Source organism: Triticum urartu, chromosome 7 (genome assembly GCF_003073215.2).
Source record: "Triticum urartu cultivar G1812 chromosome 7, Tu2.1, whole genome shotgun sequence".
Lineage (NCBI taxonomy): Eukaryota > Viridiplantae > Streptophyta > Magnoliopsida > Poales > Poaceae > Triticum > Triticum urartu.
Window position 1 is genome coordinate 556,331,264 of NC_053028.1, and position 17,958 is coordinate 556,349,221.

A 17,958-nucleotide genomic window follows, 5' to 3' on the forward strand; every position below is an offset into this window, starting at 1 on the left:
TGATCATCATCATTAACTTCCTCTCTAGTCGGTGCAGGCACCTCAGGAACATTTTTTTGAGTTGCGCCATTTTCTGGTTCAAGAGGTAATACTTCATCAAGTTCTACTTTCCTCCCACTTACTTCTTTCGAGAGAAACTCCTTCTCTAGAAAGGATCCATTCTTGGCAACAAAGATCTTGCCTTCGGATCTGAGGTAGAAGGTATACCCAATAGTTTCTTTAGGGTATCCTATGAAGACGCATTTTTCCGACTTGGGTTCGAGCTTTTCAGGTTGATGTTTCTTGACATAAGCATCGCATCCCCAAACTTTTAGAAACGACAGTTTAGGTTTCTTCCCAAACCATAATTCATACGGTGTCGTCTCAACGGATTTCGACGGAGCCCTATTTAAAGTGAATGCGGCAGTCTCTAAAGCATAGCCCCAAAAAGATAGCGGTAAATCGGTAAGAGACATCATAGATCGCACCATATCTAATAGAGTGCGATTACAACGTTCGGACACACCATTACGCCGAGGTGTTCCAGGCGGCGTGAGTTGTGAAACTATTCCACATTTTCTTAAGTGTGTGCCAAATTCGTGACTCAAGTATTCTCCTCCATGATCTGATCGCAAAAACTTGATTTTTCTGTCACGTTGATTCTCAACCTCACTCTGAAATTCCTTAAACTTTTTAAAGGTTTCAGATTTGTGTTTCATTAAGTAGACATACCCATATCTACTCAAGTCATCAGTGAGGGTGAAAACATAACGATAGCCACCGCGAGCCTCAACGCTCATTGGACCGCACACATCAGTATGTATGATTTCCAATAAGTTGGTTGCTCGCTCCATTGTTCCTGAGAACGGAGTCTTGGTCATTTTACCCATGAGGCATGGTTCGCACGTGTCAAATGATTCGTAATCAAGAGACTCTAAAAGTCCATCAGCATGGAGCTTCTTCATGCGTTTGACACCTATGTGATCAAGGCGGCAGTGCCACAAGTATGTGGGACTATCATTATTAATCTTACATCTTTTGGTACTCACACTATGAACATGTGTAGCATTACTCTCGAGATTCATTAAGAATAAACCATTCACCATCGGAGCATGATCATAAAACATATCTCTCATATAAATAGAACAACCATTATTCTCGGATTTAAATGAGTAGCCATCTCGAATTAAACGAGATCCTGGTACAATGTTCATGCTCAAAGCTGACACTAAATAACAATTATTAAGGTTTAAAACTAATCCCGAAGGTAAATGTAGAGGTAGCGTGCCGATGGCGATCACATTGACCTTGGAACCATTCCCGACGCGCATCGTCACCTCGTCCTTCGCCAGTCTCCGCTTATTCCGCAGCTCCTGTTTTGAGTTACAAATGTGAGCAACCGCACCGGTATCAAATACCCAGGAGCTACTACGAGTACTGATAAGGTACACATCAATTACATGTATATCACATATACCTTTCGTGATGCCGGCCTTCTTGTCCGCTAAGTATTTGGGGCAGTTCCGCTTCCAGTGACCACTTCCCTTGCAATAAAAGCACTCAGTCTCGGGCTTGGGTCCATTCTTTGGCTTCTTCCCGGCAGCTTGCTTGCCGGGTGCGGCAACTCCCTTGCCGTCCTTCTTGAAGGCTTTCTTACCCTTGCCCTTCTTGAACTTAGTGGTTTTATTCACCATCAACACTTGATGTTCCTTTTTGACTTCTACCTCTGCTGATTTCAGCATTGCAAATACTTCAGGAATGGTCTTTTCCATCCCCTGCATATTGAAGTTCATCACAAAGCTCTTGTAGCTCGGTGGAAGCGACTAAAGGATTCTGTCAATGACCGCGTCATCCGGGAGATTAACTCCCAGCTGAGTCAAGCGGTTATGCAACCCAGACATAGTGAGTATGTGCTCACTGACAGAACTGTTTTCCTCCATCTTACAGCTGAAGAACTTGTCGGAGACTTGATATCTCTCGACCCGGGCATGAGCTTGGAAAACCATTTTCAGCTCTTCGAACATCTCATATGCTCCGTGTCTCTCAAAACGCTTTTGGAGCCCCGGCTCTAAGCTGTAAAGCATGCCGCACTGAACGAGGGAGTAGTCATCGGAATGTGCCTGCCAAGCGTTCATAACGTCTTGTTCTGCAGGGAGAACAGGTGCGTCACCTAGCGGTGCTTGTAGGACATAATCTTTCTTGGCAGCTATGAGGATGATCCTCAGGTTCTGGACCCAGTCCGTGTAGTTGCTGCCATCGTCTTTCAGCTTGGTTTTCTCTAGGAACACGTTGAAGTTGAGGACTACGTTGGCCATTTGATCTACAAGACATATTGTAAAAAATTTAGACTAAGTTCATGATAATTAAGTTCATCTGATCAAATTATTCAATGAACTCCCACTTAGATAGACATCCCTTCAGTAATCTAAGTATAACATGATCCGAGTTAACTAGGCCGTGTCCGATCATCACGTGAGACGGACTAGTCAACATCGGTGAACATCTTCATGTTGATCGTATCTTCTATACGACTCATGCTCGACCTTTCGGTCTTCTGTGTTCCGAGGCCATGTCTGTACATGCTAGGCTCGTCAAGTCAACCTAAGTGTTTGCATGTGTAAATATGTCTTACACCCGTTGTATGTGAACGTTGGAATCTAACACCCGATCATCACGTGGTGCTTCGAAACAACGAACTGTCGCAACGGTGCACAGTTAGGGGGAACACTTTCTTGAAATTATTATGAGGGATCATCTTATTTACTACCGTCGTTCTAAGTAAACAAGATGCATAAACATGATAAACATCACATGCAATTAAATAATAAAAGTGACATGATATGACCAATATCACATAGCTCCTTTGATCTCCATCTTGGGGCTCCATGATCATCTTGTCACCGGCATGACACCATGATCTCCATCATCATGATCTCCATCATTGTGTCTCCATGAAGTTGCTTGCCAACTATTACTTCTACTACTACGGCTAACACGTTTAGCAATAAAGTAAAGTAATTTACATGGCGTTTCTCAATGACACGCAGGTCATACAAAAAATAAAGACAACTCCTATGGCTCCTGCCGGTTGTCATACTCATCGACATGCAAGTCGTGATTCCTATTACAATAGCATGAACATCTCATAGATCACATATATATCATTCATCATTCATCACAACTTTGGTCATATCATATCACAAAGCACTTGCTGCAAAAACAAGTTAGACGTCCTCTAATTGTTGTTGCAAGTTTTACGTGGCTGAAATAGGGTTCTAGCAAGAACGTTTTCTTACCTACGTGAAAGCCACAACATGATTTGTCAACTTCTATTTACCCTTCATAAGGACCCTTTTCATCAAATTCGCTCCAACTAATGTGGGAGAGACAGACACCCGCCAGCCACCTTATGCAACTAGTGCATGTCAGTCGGTGGAACTGGTCTCACGTAAGCGTACGTGTAAGGTTGGTCCGTGCCGCTTCATCCCACAATACCGTTGAAGCAAAATAAGACTAGTAGCGGCAAGAAAGTTGACAACATCTACGCCCACAAAAAATTGTGTTCTACTCGTGCAAAAGGAACTACGCATAGACCTAGCTCTGATGCCACTGTTGGGGAACGTTGCAGAAAACAAAAATTTTCCTACGATTTCACCAAGATCCATCTAGGAGTTCATCTAGCAACGAGTGATTGGATTGCATCTACATACCTTTGTAGATCACGCGCGGAAGCGTTCAAAGAACGGGGATGAGGAAGCCGTACTCGACGTGATCCAAATCACCGGAGATCCTAGCGCCGAACGGACGGCACCTCCGCGTTCAACACACGTACGGTCAGCGTGACGTCTCCTCCTTCTTGATCCAGCAAGGGGAAGGGAGAGGTTGAGGAAGATGGCTCCAGCAGCAGCACGACGGCGTGGTGGTGGTGGAGCTGCAGTACTCCGGCAGGGCTTCGCCAAGCTCTATGGAGGAGGAGGATGTGTTGGAGAGGGAGAGGGAGGCACCAAAGGCAAAGGTGAGAGGTCCTCCATTCCCCTCAGTATATATAGGGGGGCCTGGGGGGGGGGGGCGCCGGCCCTAGGAGATGCAATCTCCTAGGGGGGCGGCGGCCAAGGGGTGGGGGGCTTGCCCCCCAGGCAAGGGGGCGCCCCCCTTTAGGGTTTCCCCCACCCTAGGCGCATGGGCCCTAGGGGAAGTGGCGCCCCAGCCCACTTTGGGCTGGATCCCTTCCCACTTCAGCCCATGGGGCCCTCCGGGATAGGTGGCCCCACCCGGTGGACCCCCGGGACCCTTCCGGTGGTCCCGGTACAATACCGGTGACCCCGAAACTTGTCCTGATGGCCGAAATAGCACTTCCTATATATAATTCTTTACCTCCGGACCATTCCGGAACTCCTCGTGACGTCCGGGATCTCATCCGGGACTCCGAACAACATTCGGGTTACTGCATATACATATCCCTACAACCCTAGCATCACCGAACCTTAAGTGTGTAGACCCTACGGGTTCGGGAGACATGTAGACATGACCGAGATCGCTCTCCGGTCAATAACCAACAGCGGGATCTGGATACCCATGTTGACTCCCACATGCTCCTCGATGATCCCATCGGATGAACCACGATGTCGAGGATTCAAGCAACCCCGTATACAATACCCTTTGTCAATCGGTATGCTACTTGCCCGAGATTCGATCGTCGGTATCCCAATACCTCGTTCAATCTCGTTACCGGCAAGTCACTTTACTCGTACCGTAATGCATGATCCCGTGACCAGACACTTGGTCACTTTGAGCTCATAATGATGATGCATTACCGAGTGGGCCCAGTGATACCTCCCCGTCACACGGAGTGACAAATCCCAGTCTTGATCCGTGTCAACCCAACAGACACTTTTGGAGATACCCGTAGTATACCTTTATAATCACCCAGTTACGTTGTGACATTTGGTACAGCCAAAGCACTCCTACGGTATCCGGGAGTTACACGGTCTCATGGTCTAAGGAAAGGATACTTGACATTGAAAAAACTCTAGCAAACGAACTATATGATCTTATGCTATGTTTAGGATTGGGTCTTGTCCATCACATCATTCTCCTAATGATGTGATCTCGTTATCAATGACATCCAATGTCCATAGTCAGGAAACCATGACTATCTGTTGATCAACGAGCTAGTCAACTAGAGGCTTACTAGGGACATGTTGGTGCCTAAGTATTCACATATGTATTACGATTTCCGGATAACACAATTATAGCATGAATAAAGACAATTATCATGAACAAGGAAATATAATAATAATGCTTTTATTATTGCCTCTAGGGCATATTTCCAACAAGTTTATCCCATAAGAACCACTGCTACTCCAAAGACTCCATGTGACTCCACCTGCAACTTGTCGTCCCTTCTTTTCTTGACCACAGTCAACGCTCGAGCAAAATTAATTTCCTTGTTACTCTAGGTGCTCCCAACTTCCAGAGTATCAGTCCAACGTCATCACACACTGATTACTGACCTGCGTGAAAGTGAACAACTCACATATTGGGTGTCACGCATAAGAGTTACCTGAACTCAACATCACCGCTCCTTTCTTGACCGCCTGTCTGGAACTTGAAGAAATTTCACCATTGCTTGTAGTCATCCCGAGTCAAATTCGCAGTTGTCTCACCACATGTATGACCACCAGAGCCCTGGCCCGTCTCCATGCCCCGTGCATACCGCACGCCTCACCGCTATTACCGCGTCGAGCCTCCGCTGTCCCGGTCGAGTCTCAAGGGTCGCGGATTCACACCACTCAACCCCACTTCAGAGTACCACCGATCATCACAGGCCGATGACGAGTTTCACGCCTCCATCAGACCACTGGGCTCCAGTCCGAATTACGTGTCACTCGCTTTTTCCCAGCTGAATAGGCTTTGATTCTCTGGATCCTTACACCGTAGCCCCTCAATCCAGCTCCACCTTCAACATAACTCCATGGTAGATGATCAGTCCACCCTTGCGCCCTGTCAACTTCAAGCTCCGTGTGCACCGTCTTGAATCAACCTCGCGCCATAGTCTTGTTGAAGACACACAAGTCCTCAGACCTGCGCCACGTGTTTCCACGCCCAGAAGTCGGTCACCATCAGCATTACGCTCCTATGTCGCCGTCACCGATCCCGCACCGTCTTCTGTACCAACCGACTTGCGTCGATCCGTCAGACTGTCTAGTCCGACTCAGCCCCACGGGCCTCCGCAACCTATCCACGTGTTTCAAACCATCTCAACAAACCGACCCAGAAAAAACTCCCATGCAAACTGCACAAATTTCCCCTTTTTCCTGTCACTATTTGCTGTTGCTTCTCCGTGCACTTCGTAGCAGAAAATTGATCGAATTGACCGAACCAAAACTCCTCCTGTGCACACACGTGGTCCTGATTGCTATCTTTTTTTTTCTCAAACAAATCCTCACGATGCCTTGCTTCGGCTCCACAACATTACCAGCTCCCTTCCGCGCAACGCACGCGCATGCGTGAACCCCACAAATCATCCAGCCCATCGCCTGGGCCTGGCCCTCCAGCGTAGCACTGCCGCCACCCAGAGAGAGCTGCAGCGCCGTTGGCCCAGCCCACTAGCCGGCCTTGGCCTCGACTTGTCAATGCCACGCGCATCCGCGCGTACGACTGCCGCCTCACTCGATCAGATCGCGCGCTCCCAACGCCGTAACCCGTTCTCGCCTAGGGTTTGCCACACACGCCACCAGGACCGATCTAGATTGATCGACTCCGCCGACGCCAACGGCTGCAGCCATAAGCACACGTGCCTTCTATTGATCTTGCTTTTCTCCAATTTCGTCAAGAACCACGTCCGTAGCACGGCTGCATCTCAAACTCAATGATTCCTCTAGATCAACACGATTAGCACCTCCGAACAACCTAGCTCATGATACCACTTGTTAGAATAAATCCGAGGCATACCGTCGATCATCCGAGGACCAAGCAATCACACGAGCACGACACCGAGATTTGTTAACGAGGTTCACCGATATGGCTACATCCCCGGGGCCTGACTACGGGCGCTCCTCCCCGTGACACCGCTACAATACCGCACGCGGTCGTCCTGGACACCGGCACATGCCGCCGGCTTCCCCTGCGTTCCAGTGCTATTACGTTGGCATAGGTTACATCGTGTGTCTAGCCCCGTTATATATGAGAGGCCTAGGATACAAGTGTCCTACTAGGACACGACTCCATATCCTATCTAAACACAATACAACTACAAGTCCAACTGTAACCTAACTCGTACACAATATTCGACACAACTCTAACATTTTTTTATTGTGATCGGACAATAATGTAATGCGGCACTGCTATGAGATCCGGCGCGCCCTTTTTGGTCGGGCAGATTTGAATTTTAAATTTACTTTGTCCATGTACAGATAATTGCGGATGGCTGTCAGCTTTGGACATGCCCTCACCCACAAAGTGAAAAAAAAAGCTTCGGACATGCCCTTAAGCCAGATATATATTTCTCGTGTCCCCCACTGTATTGAAAAAAAAAACCTGCTCTCGTCTCCCTCTCTCGTTCCTGTCGATAAGCGATTGATCGCCGCCGCGCGCCCTAGGGCATAACCGCATGAGGGCCGTCAGCGCGTCTCGGAAGCTTCGTCAAGAACTTGACGTCGGTGGCCTGCGCCGGCCGCCGCGCGCATGCCGAGGCGGATCAGCCGATCTGCCGGGCATCTCCGACCTCACGGTCGATACGGCTCAGACCTAACCTCACGATCGATACAGGTATGTTGTACACATGCCAAGTTACATACGTACATTGACTGCATGTTCCATCCATACAGCATAGGGCTGCGTAAGCTACGGGATTAAGTGAAAGTTTGTTTATTTATTTTTTCTATAGTTGTGTTACGCATTAAGATTTGTGAATGAAGAAAAACACACCACTAACTTAGAGCTACACCAATAGAAATGTACTCCCTCTCCTATGTAACTGATATAAGATCTTTTATTAGTGCTCTAAAAGATCTTAGGGCATTTCTAACCGATCCCTTAAACTTAACGGGGTAAAACATAAATTTGCATAAAATTCAATCTAATTTCAACCAAAATTTGCATGCATTTAAACATAAGTTCAACATAGATAATCTTGACAACTCAAATTAAACATAAGTTCAACATAAATTTAAACTTAAACTAAACTACACTAAATACTTAAACTAAACTACACTCAAATTCAACGGTCGAAGTGGAAGTCAAGCCAGTACTTCCTCGTCAGGCCACCCTTACTGAGAGTTGGGTCCAGGCCGGTGTTGTCGCCATCGTCGCTGGGGAAGACGCTCCGCCACTCCTCGACGTCGATCTCCTACTCGCCGCCTTCCGCCTCGTCGTTGGAGATGGCGATGACTTCCCCGTCATTGACGGTGAAAATAGCCCGCTCCGCCTCCATGAACTCCGGGTGCTGCCGGCAGAGGTCCTCCATGTACGCCTCGTCGACGGCCTTCGTCTCAAGGCGTTCCCTCGCCTCTCAGTCCTCCCGCGCCATCGCCGCGCTCACCACCCCCGGCTCTGGCGGGACTAGGTGGACCCGCGTTTCTCGAACAGGAAGATCAGCCGGGCGCGGCGTCGTGGTACCGGACTTGCCACCAGTCGTACTCCATGGCAGTGAGCTCCGCCGTGTGGAAACCTGACCCACTTCCTCTTGTGGGTCTCCCAGTCGGTGATCTCCGCAACCCACGTCCACCACGAGCGCTGCTAGACGCCAAGGTAGGTCCTCGCCGGCAACCGCGGCGGAGGGAGCTCCGAGAAATCCTCGAATCGGGTGGGGCGGGCGGATTTGGCGAGCGGCGGTGGCTCCAGGAAATGGCAGCGGACGATGACCCGCGGGCGTGGCGGCGCGGATCCGCGTTGCGGATCGGCGGCAGGGACCTCCGGCCACCTCGTCCGGCCATTGAGAGGAGAGGGGGCGGCTGGGAAAGGCGGGGAACGCACCGACGACAAGGCGAGGGGAAGAAGAGAAGGCAGAGGAGAGGAAGAGAGAGGGACATAAATTTTACTCGGTCACTAAGCGATGGAGTAAATAGGAAGATTTGCGGCGGCCGAATAAAGTTTTTACTCCACTGACGTGTATTATTGAGGATTGGTTAGGTCTCACTTAGAGAAGTAAAAATGTGTTTTTACTTCTCTAACCAGTTATAAGGTATCGATTAGAAATGCCCGGCCGTACAGAGGGAATACGATTGTGGCTTCTGAATTACAAAATATATTATTACAGTTTGATATCGATACTATGTACTAGAAGACGAGTGTGGCGTTTCGATGCCCAGACTCATCTGCATCTCGTCAGAAAAAAATCAAAATAAATACTAAAAAAATTCCAAATATTTTGTGTGTGGTAGATAATTTGATGCATGAGGTTCGCTCAAATTTTTAGGCCATTTGGAAATCTGAGTAGCTCTCAGCAAAAAAGATAAATTAGGTCAGAACAATGCGTAAATAGTAAACATTTTTATAGACCTCAAAATTTTCCTTTTTATCGAGAGCTGCTCAGATGTTTAAATGATTTGAAAATTGTAGTGAGCCTCACGCATCAAATTATCTACCACACAACCACACAAAAAAATGATTTTTTTTTATTTTTTCTAGTATATTTGTTTTGATTTTTTTCGTCGGGGCGGGTGTAGCTGAGCCTGGGCTCAAAAGTGAATTACCCCTGGAAGACTTGATATATTTTTGCACTAATACCGACATTGTCTTGTCAAATCCTGGCTTTGGTGTCCCTATGCACTATCACCTTTGCAGCCACCCAACCAATGGTTGGCATTTCAAAAATAAATATGAACAATAAGCTACCGGACCGAGATACTGTTGGTGTAAAGGTGACATATGGTGTATAGCACTTCTGCTAGCTGACCTAGGTTATGATGTCTCTTTTTATATGAAGAGCAAACATTGGTGGAAGCCCATATTTGTCAAAGTTGACATGCAACATGGGGTCGCTATAGCCCACAGCGTGTCATGGCACATTTGGCGCTTCAATTTTCGTATAAATATTGAAGGGGGATATTGACTTAAAGCACCCGTCGGTCACTGGCACATCAGACATGGCGCCCACTACTGAAATTGCACTTCTTCGGATCCATCAACATAGCCGGCGATCTATGCGCCTGGTCCCAATGAAGAACTTAATTGTGCTTTGCAGAGCATGTAGTTTTTCCCTGGTGAGCTTGTCAGAATTGTGTGCTCAAGGAGGGTCGTCGCCGGAGAAGAGGAGAGGATGCCATCTAGATACATGCTCAGATATCATGCAAACATGTGCGAAGAGACGATGACTATGTGGTGAGGCGTGTCTACCAGGTAGGGGCCACTCTGTTTATACCGGTCATTGTCAAGCAATATTACTTTGAGTACCAAGTCTAGGGTTTAACCGGATAACAGATAACACTTATCAGCACATTATTGCCATTTCAAATTGCACATTAGCAAACTCTAGCATAAATATTATATTAAAGTTGTGTGGAAATAATTCGTTAAAGAGCGCTAGAAAGTCGTAGGTAAGTGTGGTAGGGATAGCTTTCAGATAGAAAGCTGCCGCTCCATTTTTAAATTTTATTTTTGAAACTTGCTGCTCATTTTTCTTAGTGACGCGAGGGAGATAGGAAGCTAGTGCCTTGCTTGACTTCGTTTTGTAGGAGCACAGCTTTAACTATTGAAACGACGCTTTTTATTGAGGTGGGACGGGGTTTGCGGTTGACCTTGTTATCGTGGAAAACATTCAAAATAATTTGAATTCAGAATTTTTCATCTAGAAGTAATTGACCCTGAACTTGAAAACAAAGAAACAAAACGGTCAGGGGAATCTATTCCGTAACCCAGGCTAGGAAACTCGGTAACAAAATAGTGAAAGAATTTATTGCCCGATAACCCAACCTCATGACATTTCTAAACCGATTCCCTAAAAATAAAAATGGGGATCCGACGGAGTAAAGCCTTAGTGGAGTATTTTTTACTTCACTAAGTTTTGACCAGATCTAGCCGATCCCGTACATATACCAAAGTAATTTTTTTATTTTTTTAAACTTATGCAATTCTAGTATACATTGCAACTACATATTAGCACACATATAGACTAAACATAAATAAGAATGTTCAAGAAAATCACGAATATAGTTTACAAACCGAATTTAAAGCTTACACATTGAATTATTCAAATTTAAACACACCGGATGGTCCAAATGGAGCAAATAACATGAGATAGAACAACTTGGAAGCGCTATGAAGTTGCCAATGATGCTCAATAAGATCATCTTGGTGCTAAGCATGAACTTGTCGGATCTCGATCCTGCGATGCTCTTCAAGGAATGCCGGGATTCTATTTGTATCATCCCGTGGCTCAACTGGAGTCCTGTTGGTGATGTATCGAAAGTTCTCGCATATCTCTCTCATCTTCAATGATCATGTTATGCAATATGATGCAACAAGTCACAATCTGCCATAGAACCTTGGAGCTCCAGTACTCGGCAGGGCCGCGAACAATTGCAAAGCACTTCTGAAGCACATCGAAGGCTCTCTCCACATCTTTCCTAGCAGCTTCTTGACATTGGGCAAAGTGAATATTTTTGTTCCCTTTTGGCTGCGGAATTGTTTTGACTAACGTGGTCCATGATGGATAGATGCCACCCGCAAGGTAGTAACCAATCAAGTAGTTGTGCCCATTAATTGAGTAGTTGCAAGCAGGAGCATCTTCTATAATAAGCCTAGAAAACAGTGGTGACCTCGACAACACATTTAAGTCATTATGAGAGCCAGGCAAACCAAAAAATGAATGCCATATCCAATGATCCTTCATTGCAACTGCCTAAAGAATGGCCTTTGTACTGACCTTTCATCCTGCAGGACAATTCTTCCATGTCCAGTGCATATAGTCAAGTGATCCAAGCATCTCTGGCCAGCCACTTGCTTCACTCTCTGTCATCATCCTCTGAGTGTCTTCCTTGTTGGGTGCTCTGAAGTACTTAGATCCAAAAACATCAATCACTACTTTAGTAAACCTTCGAACGGCCTCCAAGACCGTGTCTTCACCAACGCGGGCAGTCGTCAACAACATCGGCCGAACACCCATATGCCAAGACTCGAATAGCCGCAATGCACTTCATCAGCGCGCTTGCACTAATCTCTCCGCATGCATTTCTCCGAAGCTTGAACCAGTCATCATACTTACCAATGACTTTTGCAATGGTCAGAAAAAGACTTGTGTGCACCTGAAAACGCCAGCGAAAATACTTCTCCGGATAAGTTGGATGTGGAGCAAAGTAGTCTCCCATGATCTTTGCATGCCGCTCCACTCTATCACAGTTGATGTGTATGCAGCCAAACAACGATTCTCTCCTAGGCGGCCGAACATCATCGTTGCAAATCATGCCTAAAACGGTTTCGAAGTCTTTGTCATCTTCTTCCTCTTTGGGTGACGACGAGTCCACGAAGACCATCTCCTCAACCTCTTCATCTACAATTCAAACGGCCTGGTTCAATCCAAACGGCTCGGTTCAAAAAGAAACAAACGAAAAAACTCACCAAGGAAATCCGTGGAACACTTGCGTGCGGTGGTGATGCACCGGCCACCCGCCGTCGTTTCGGCCAAATCGGCGGACGGCGAAGCATGGGAGTGACTTGCAGCGACGCACAAGCAAGGCCAGGTGCGGCGACAACCAAAAAGGAAGAAGATTCGAAGCGATCCGACAAATCGGCTACAACGACAACGACGGTGTTTCACCTTGATTCTGGTGACGACGACGGGGGCCAAACGGGCTCTGCGTCGGGTAGAAGCATGGCGAGGGCCAAGGGAGGCAACGAGGTAGCGATGGGGCCGATGGATGGTTGCTGGGAGGTGTGCCGGCGAAGAGGCAATGGCGGGGGCGAGGCAAGAGAGAGGCTCAACTTTTACTCCGAGCGATAGTGGCCGAGTAAATTTAGGCACAGGATAGAGGCCGAAGGATGAATTTTCCTTCACTAACTGTTTTAGGGGATCGGCTAGGTGCCGGTTATAGTAAAACTGACTTTTACAACTCTAAAGCCGGACAGAAAATCAGTTAGAAATGCCCTTACTCATTACTCATGTCTCCGGGAGTCTTTACAGAAATACTCCCTCCGGCCCATAATATAAGATTCAAGTTGCAAAACAATCTTATATATTATGAGAGGATGGAGTCTGGGATTCTTTACAGAATTACTTCCTCCGTCCTATAATATAAGATTCAGCTTGCAAAACGATCTTATATTAGAAGAGGAGGGACTAGACTGCAGTAGAGACGACGTTGCCGGGAACCCCCAACAGGTAGAGTTACTCTGTCTTAGAGACGACGTTGCCGGGAATCCACCAAACCGATCTGAAATACTCTACCGCACCAATGCAGCGCGGAAACATTTGATTGAGAACTGTTGGAAAGTGACGACAGTGAGCTTAGCTTAGTTTATACTCCAGTTTGGAGATACGAATCTGCTGCCGCATTCGTCTCCCTCCTCGAGGAGAGGAGAGTAGAAGTCTCCCTCACTCAGGTCTCTCTCACTCTCTGTTAATTTGTTGGAGAATAATGTAGGAGTATATCCTTTGCCTCGCTAGGCTTTGTTTCTCTCAAGGGAACGGAGCAAACTTGAGCTTCGCTCGGCACAGACAGAACTATGCTTGCATATTTACGAGACCTCAAAGTCCAAGCAAGAGATCACAGTCTGAGCACACGATGCTAGTCCATTAGTAGAAGGAACCCCCTTGCTTATACGGCAGCACATTTGCCCAATCAGTTGAGCTCAGGACAACATGGAAATGAATAAAAAGTCAGCTTGCTCTCCTGTTATCCGTAGACTTGTTCATCGCCCGCGTCGCCGACCAAATTAATATTACGCGCTGCTTGCAAGAAACGGGCAGTGATGCCTGGATTGTGTCGTGGAGTCAACCTCAATCAAATGGACAAACGTGCAGACAATTACAACATTTTTTTTGCTTATCCTGACTGAGTTTTCCTTTCTTTTTTGTTTTCTCACGTCATTCTACGCTACACTTGCTTCTATATAGCCAAGCTATTGGTACGCCGGTGTACACAGAGTTCTCCTCAGGAACTTCCTAAGAATACTTCACAAATAGTCTTGAGAATACTGCATCGAGTGTCAAATGGAAGCAGCAGATGAGGAGAGGCCACTGCTGAACCGCCATCGCCGGCCTGCACAGACACAGGTGATCCTCCGTGCTGTATAATGCTAAAATTTTGAATTTCCATATGTGATGCATAGCATGTGGACCGCATTGGTGTTCAGGACGAAAGCTCAAGTTATACAAGTGATGGAACGGTTGATATCTACAGACAGCCTGCTCTCAAGCAGAGCACTGGCAACTGGAGAGCATGCTTCTTCATTCTAGGTACTGCAGAAAGCTTACTAAGAGCATGTGCTTCAGGCTCTACATTTTCCCTACAGAAGTAATAACGTGTTATGCCTTGGACGTAAATCAGGCGCCGAATTCAGCGAATGCATGTGCTTCTTCGCCGTCGCCAAGAACTTGGTCACCTACCTTACGACGGTGCTCCATGAGAGCAACGTCGACGCTGCGAGGAACGTGTCGACTTGGATCGGCAGCTGCTTCCTCACGCCGGTCATCGGAGCCTTCTTGGCCGACTCTTACTGGGGAAGATACACCACAATTGCAGTTTTCCTGTCGGTTTACATCGTTGTAAGCGAGACAACGTTTCTGAATTTACTGTAAAATGGTGTGCCGCATTTCTGCAAATTTTCATTGACCATGTGCAATATCTCTGAAAATTTGTCTTGTGCCAGGGGATGCTCATCGTGACATCATCGGCGGCGCTTCCGTTTCTCCTTCCTCGTTCCTCCGACGAGAGTGGTGGTGTCCATCCTGCCGCCGTATACCTGGGGCTCTACCTTGTCGCCCTCGGCACAGGTGGAATCAAGCCCTGTGCCGCGGCCTTGGGCGCCGATCAGTTCGACGGCGCCGACCCAATGGAGCGGGTGGCCAAGGGCTCCTTCTTCAACTGGTACTACTTCTCGATCAACATTGGCTCGCTGCTGGCGGCGACATTGCTCGTATGGGTGCAGGACAACATTGGATGGACCGTCGGGTTCGGGATCCCGACTGTCCTCATAGGATTCGGCCTAGCCGTGTTCGTCGCCGGGGGGAGGATTTACAGGTACAAGCCACTAGGACGGGGAGGTAGCCCATTGGCGAGGGTCTTCCAGGTGGTTGTGGCAGCCACGAGGAATTGTCGTCTCGAGCTGCCCGATGATTCCTCGGCCCTGCACGAAAATGACAGAGCTGAGCGTACCAGTCAATTCACGTTCTTTGACAAGGCTGCGATCGTGCTGCCGTCGTCGGAGAAGAAGGGCCCGTGGCGGCTCTGCACGGTGTCGCAGGTGGAGGAGCTGAAGACGCTGCTGCGGATGTCCCCCGTCTGGGCGTCGCTGCTCATCTTCTTCGCGGTCACCGCACAGATGTCGTCCACGCTTATCGAGCAGGGCATGGCAATGGACAAGCGCGTCGGCGCCTTTGTTGTGCCGCCTGCGTCCCTGTCTACCTTCGACGTCATCAGCGTCCTCGTCTGGGTTCCTATTTATGACGCCGTCCTGGTGCCGCTCGCCCGGCGTGTCACCGGCGAGGACAGGGGCTTCACGCAGCTCCAGCGCATTGGCGTCGGCCTAGCACTCTCCGCGGCCGGTATGGCTTACGCTGCGTTGATTGAGACGAGGCGGCTGGCGGCGCCGGCGACCTCGATGAGCATCATGTGGCAGGCGCCGTGCTACTTCGTGCTGGGCGCGGCCGAGGTGTTCGCCAGCATCGGCATGCTCGAGTTCTTCTACGACCAGTCCCCGGGGTCCATGAAGAGCCTCGGCGCGGCGCTCGCGCTGCTCGCCATCGCTGGCGGTAACTACCTCAACTCTGTCCTACTCGGCGCTGTCGCGTCGACCACCGGGTGGATCGCGGACAATCTCGACCAAGGCCACCTTGACTACTTCTTCTGGTTCATGGCCGCTCTCAGCGTGCTCAACCTGTTGCAGTTCGTCTACTGCTCGACCAGATACAAAAGCATAGATCAGCATTAGTATAGCAGTCAATTGTAAATGTTCTTAATTTGAAAATCTTTCATCGATCGTACTTGAACAAGAATATTGTTCCCGTTTAGCTTCTTGGCGACGTATGAAGTTTTTTTTTTTGAAAGATCGGCGACGTATCAAGTGAAAATGGATTTCAGTGCAAACTCAAATATTTTGCTTCTAGATGCTGGACTCTAGATGGTCCACTGTGATTTTGTTCGAATAAATCTGAGACATACCGTCGATTATCCGAGGACGACACCAAAATTTGTTAACGAGGTTCATCGATATGGCTACATCACCGAGGCCTGACTACAGACGCTCCTCCCCGTGACACCGTCACAATACCGCACACCGGCCACCCGGGCGCCGGCACATGTCATCGGCTCCCCCTTGCGTGCCTGTGCTATTATGTTGGCATTGGTTACATCGTGTGTCTAGCCCCGCTATATATGAGAGGCCTAGGATACAAGTGTCCTATTAAGACACGACTCCATATCCTATCTAAACACAAAACAAGTCCAACTGTAACCTACCTTATACATAATATTCGACACAACTCTAACAAACTCCACCTTGGTGAATATTCTCCACCACCTTGAGTTCGTCAATGCATCAAACTTTCATGTACATTGGACTTGAGCTTATCCCATGAGCACCGCTGCTACTCCAAAGACTCCATATGACTCCACCTACAACTTGTAGTCCTTTCTTTTCTTGACCATAATCAATGCTCGAGCAAAATTAAGTTCCTCTTTACTCTAGTCTGTGCTCCCAACTTCCAGAATATCTGTCCAACGCCATCACACACTGATCACTGACCTGCGTGAAAGTGAACAACTCACATATTAGATGTCATACGTAAGAATTACCTGAACTCAACATCACCGCTTCTTTCTCGACCGTTTGTCTGAAACTTTTAGGAATTTCACCGTTGCTTGTAGTCATCCCGAGTCAAATTCGCAGTTGTCTCACCACATGTATGACCACCAGAGCCCTGGTCCGTCTCCATGTCCCGTGCATACCGCACGCCTCGCCGCTATTACCTCGTCGAGCCTCCGCTGTCCCGGTCGAGTCTCAAGGGTTGCGAAACCACACCACTCAACCCCCACTGTAGAGTACCACCGATCATCACCGACCGATGACGAGTTTCACGCTTTCATCAGACCACCGGGCTCCAGGCTGAATTGCGTGTCACTCGCTTTCCCCCCCTTGCTGAATAGGCTTCGATTCTCTGGATCCTTACACCGTAGCCTCTCAATCCAGCTCCACCTTCAACATGACTCAATGGTAGATGATCAGTCCACCCTCGCGCCCCGTCGACTTCAAGCTCTGTGTGTACATCACCTTGAATCAACCCCGCGCCATAGTCTTGTCGAAGTCACACGAGCCCTCAGACCCGCGCCACGTGTTTCCACGCCCCAGAAGTCGGTCACCATCAGCATCACGCTCCTATGTCGCTGTCGCCGATCCCACCATCGTCTTCTGTACCAACCGACTTGTGTCGATCCGTCAGACTATCCAGTCCAACCCAACCGAACTTGTCCGACTACATGACACGCTCGAGACTCCCAAATCGTCTTCCAAGAATTTCCATCCATCACATGATAATTCCATCTTAGCTGATATGACTTCCTGCAACCCCTTCAAGCATCCCCAATGTGCCAGCAAATCTTCCATCATTGTCTGCCATAACCCAAGGTTTTCAGTTCCGTGAACTTCTCCACCTCAATCCCGATGCCCGATGGCGTCATGATTCTTCATACAACTGACCTTGTGAAAAATAACCGAGCTTCCACCGCAATGCCCCAAGTACACAAGCAAAACCTCAAGAGGTACAACCCCGTGTACTAATAGCAAAATCCAACCAAATTTGGTCTTTCACGTGATATGCTCCTG

General features: G+C 48.1%; 1 protein-coding gene across 1 annotated transcript; it reads left to right on the forward strand.

The window, feature by feature from the left end:
- The first annotated feature begins 14,049 nt into the window (after positions 1-14,049).
- Positions 14,050-16,147, forward strand: LOC125524569 (protein NRT1/ PTR FAMILY 8.3-like). The gene is made up of 4 exons (XM_048689602.1): positions 14,050-14,191; positions 14,272-14,374; positions 14,466-14,683; positions 14,788-16,147. The coding sequence occupies exons 1-4, from the start codon at positions 14,129-14,131 to the stop codon at positions 16,066-16,068; spliced, it is 1,665 nt and encodes a 554-aa protein (XP_048545559.1). The 5' UTR covers positions 14,050-14,128; the 3' UTR covers positions 16,069-16,147.
- Positions 16,148-17,958: the final 1,811 nt, after the last annotated feature.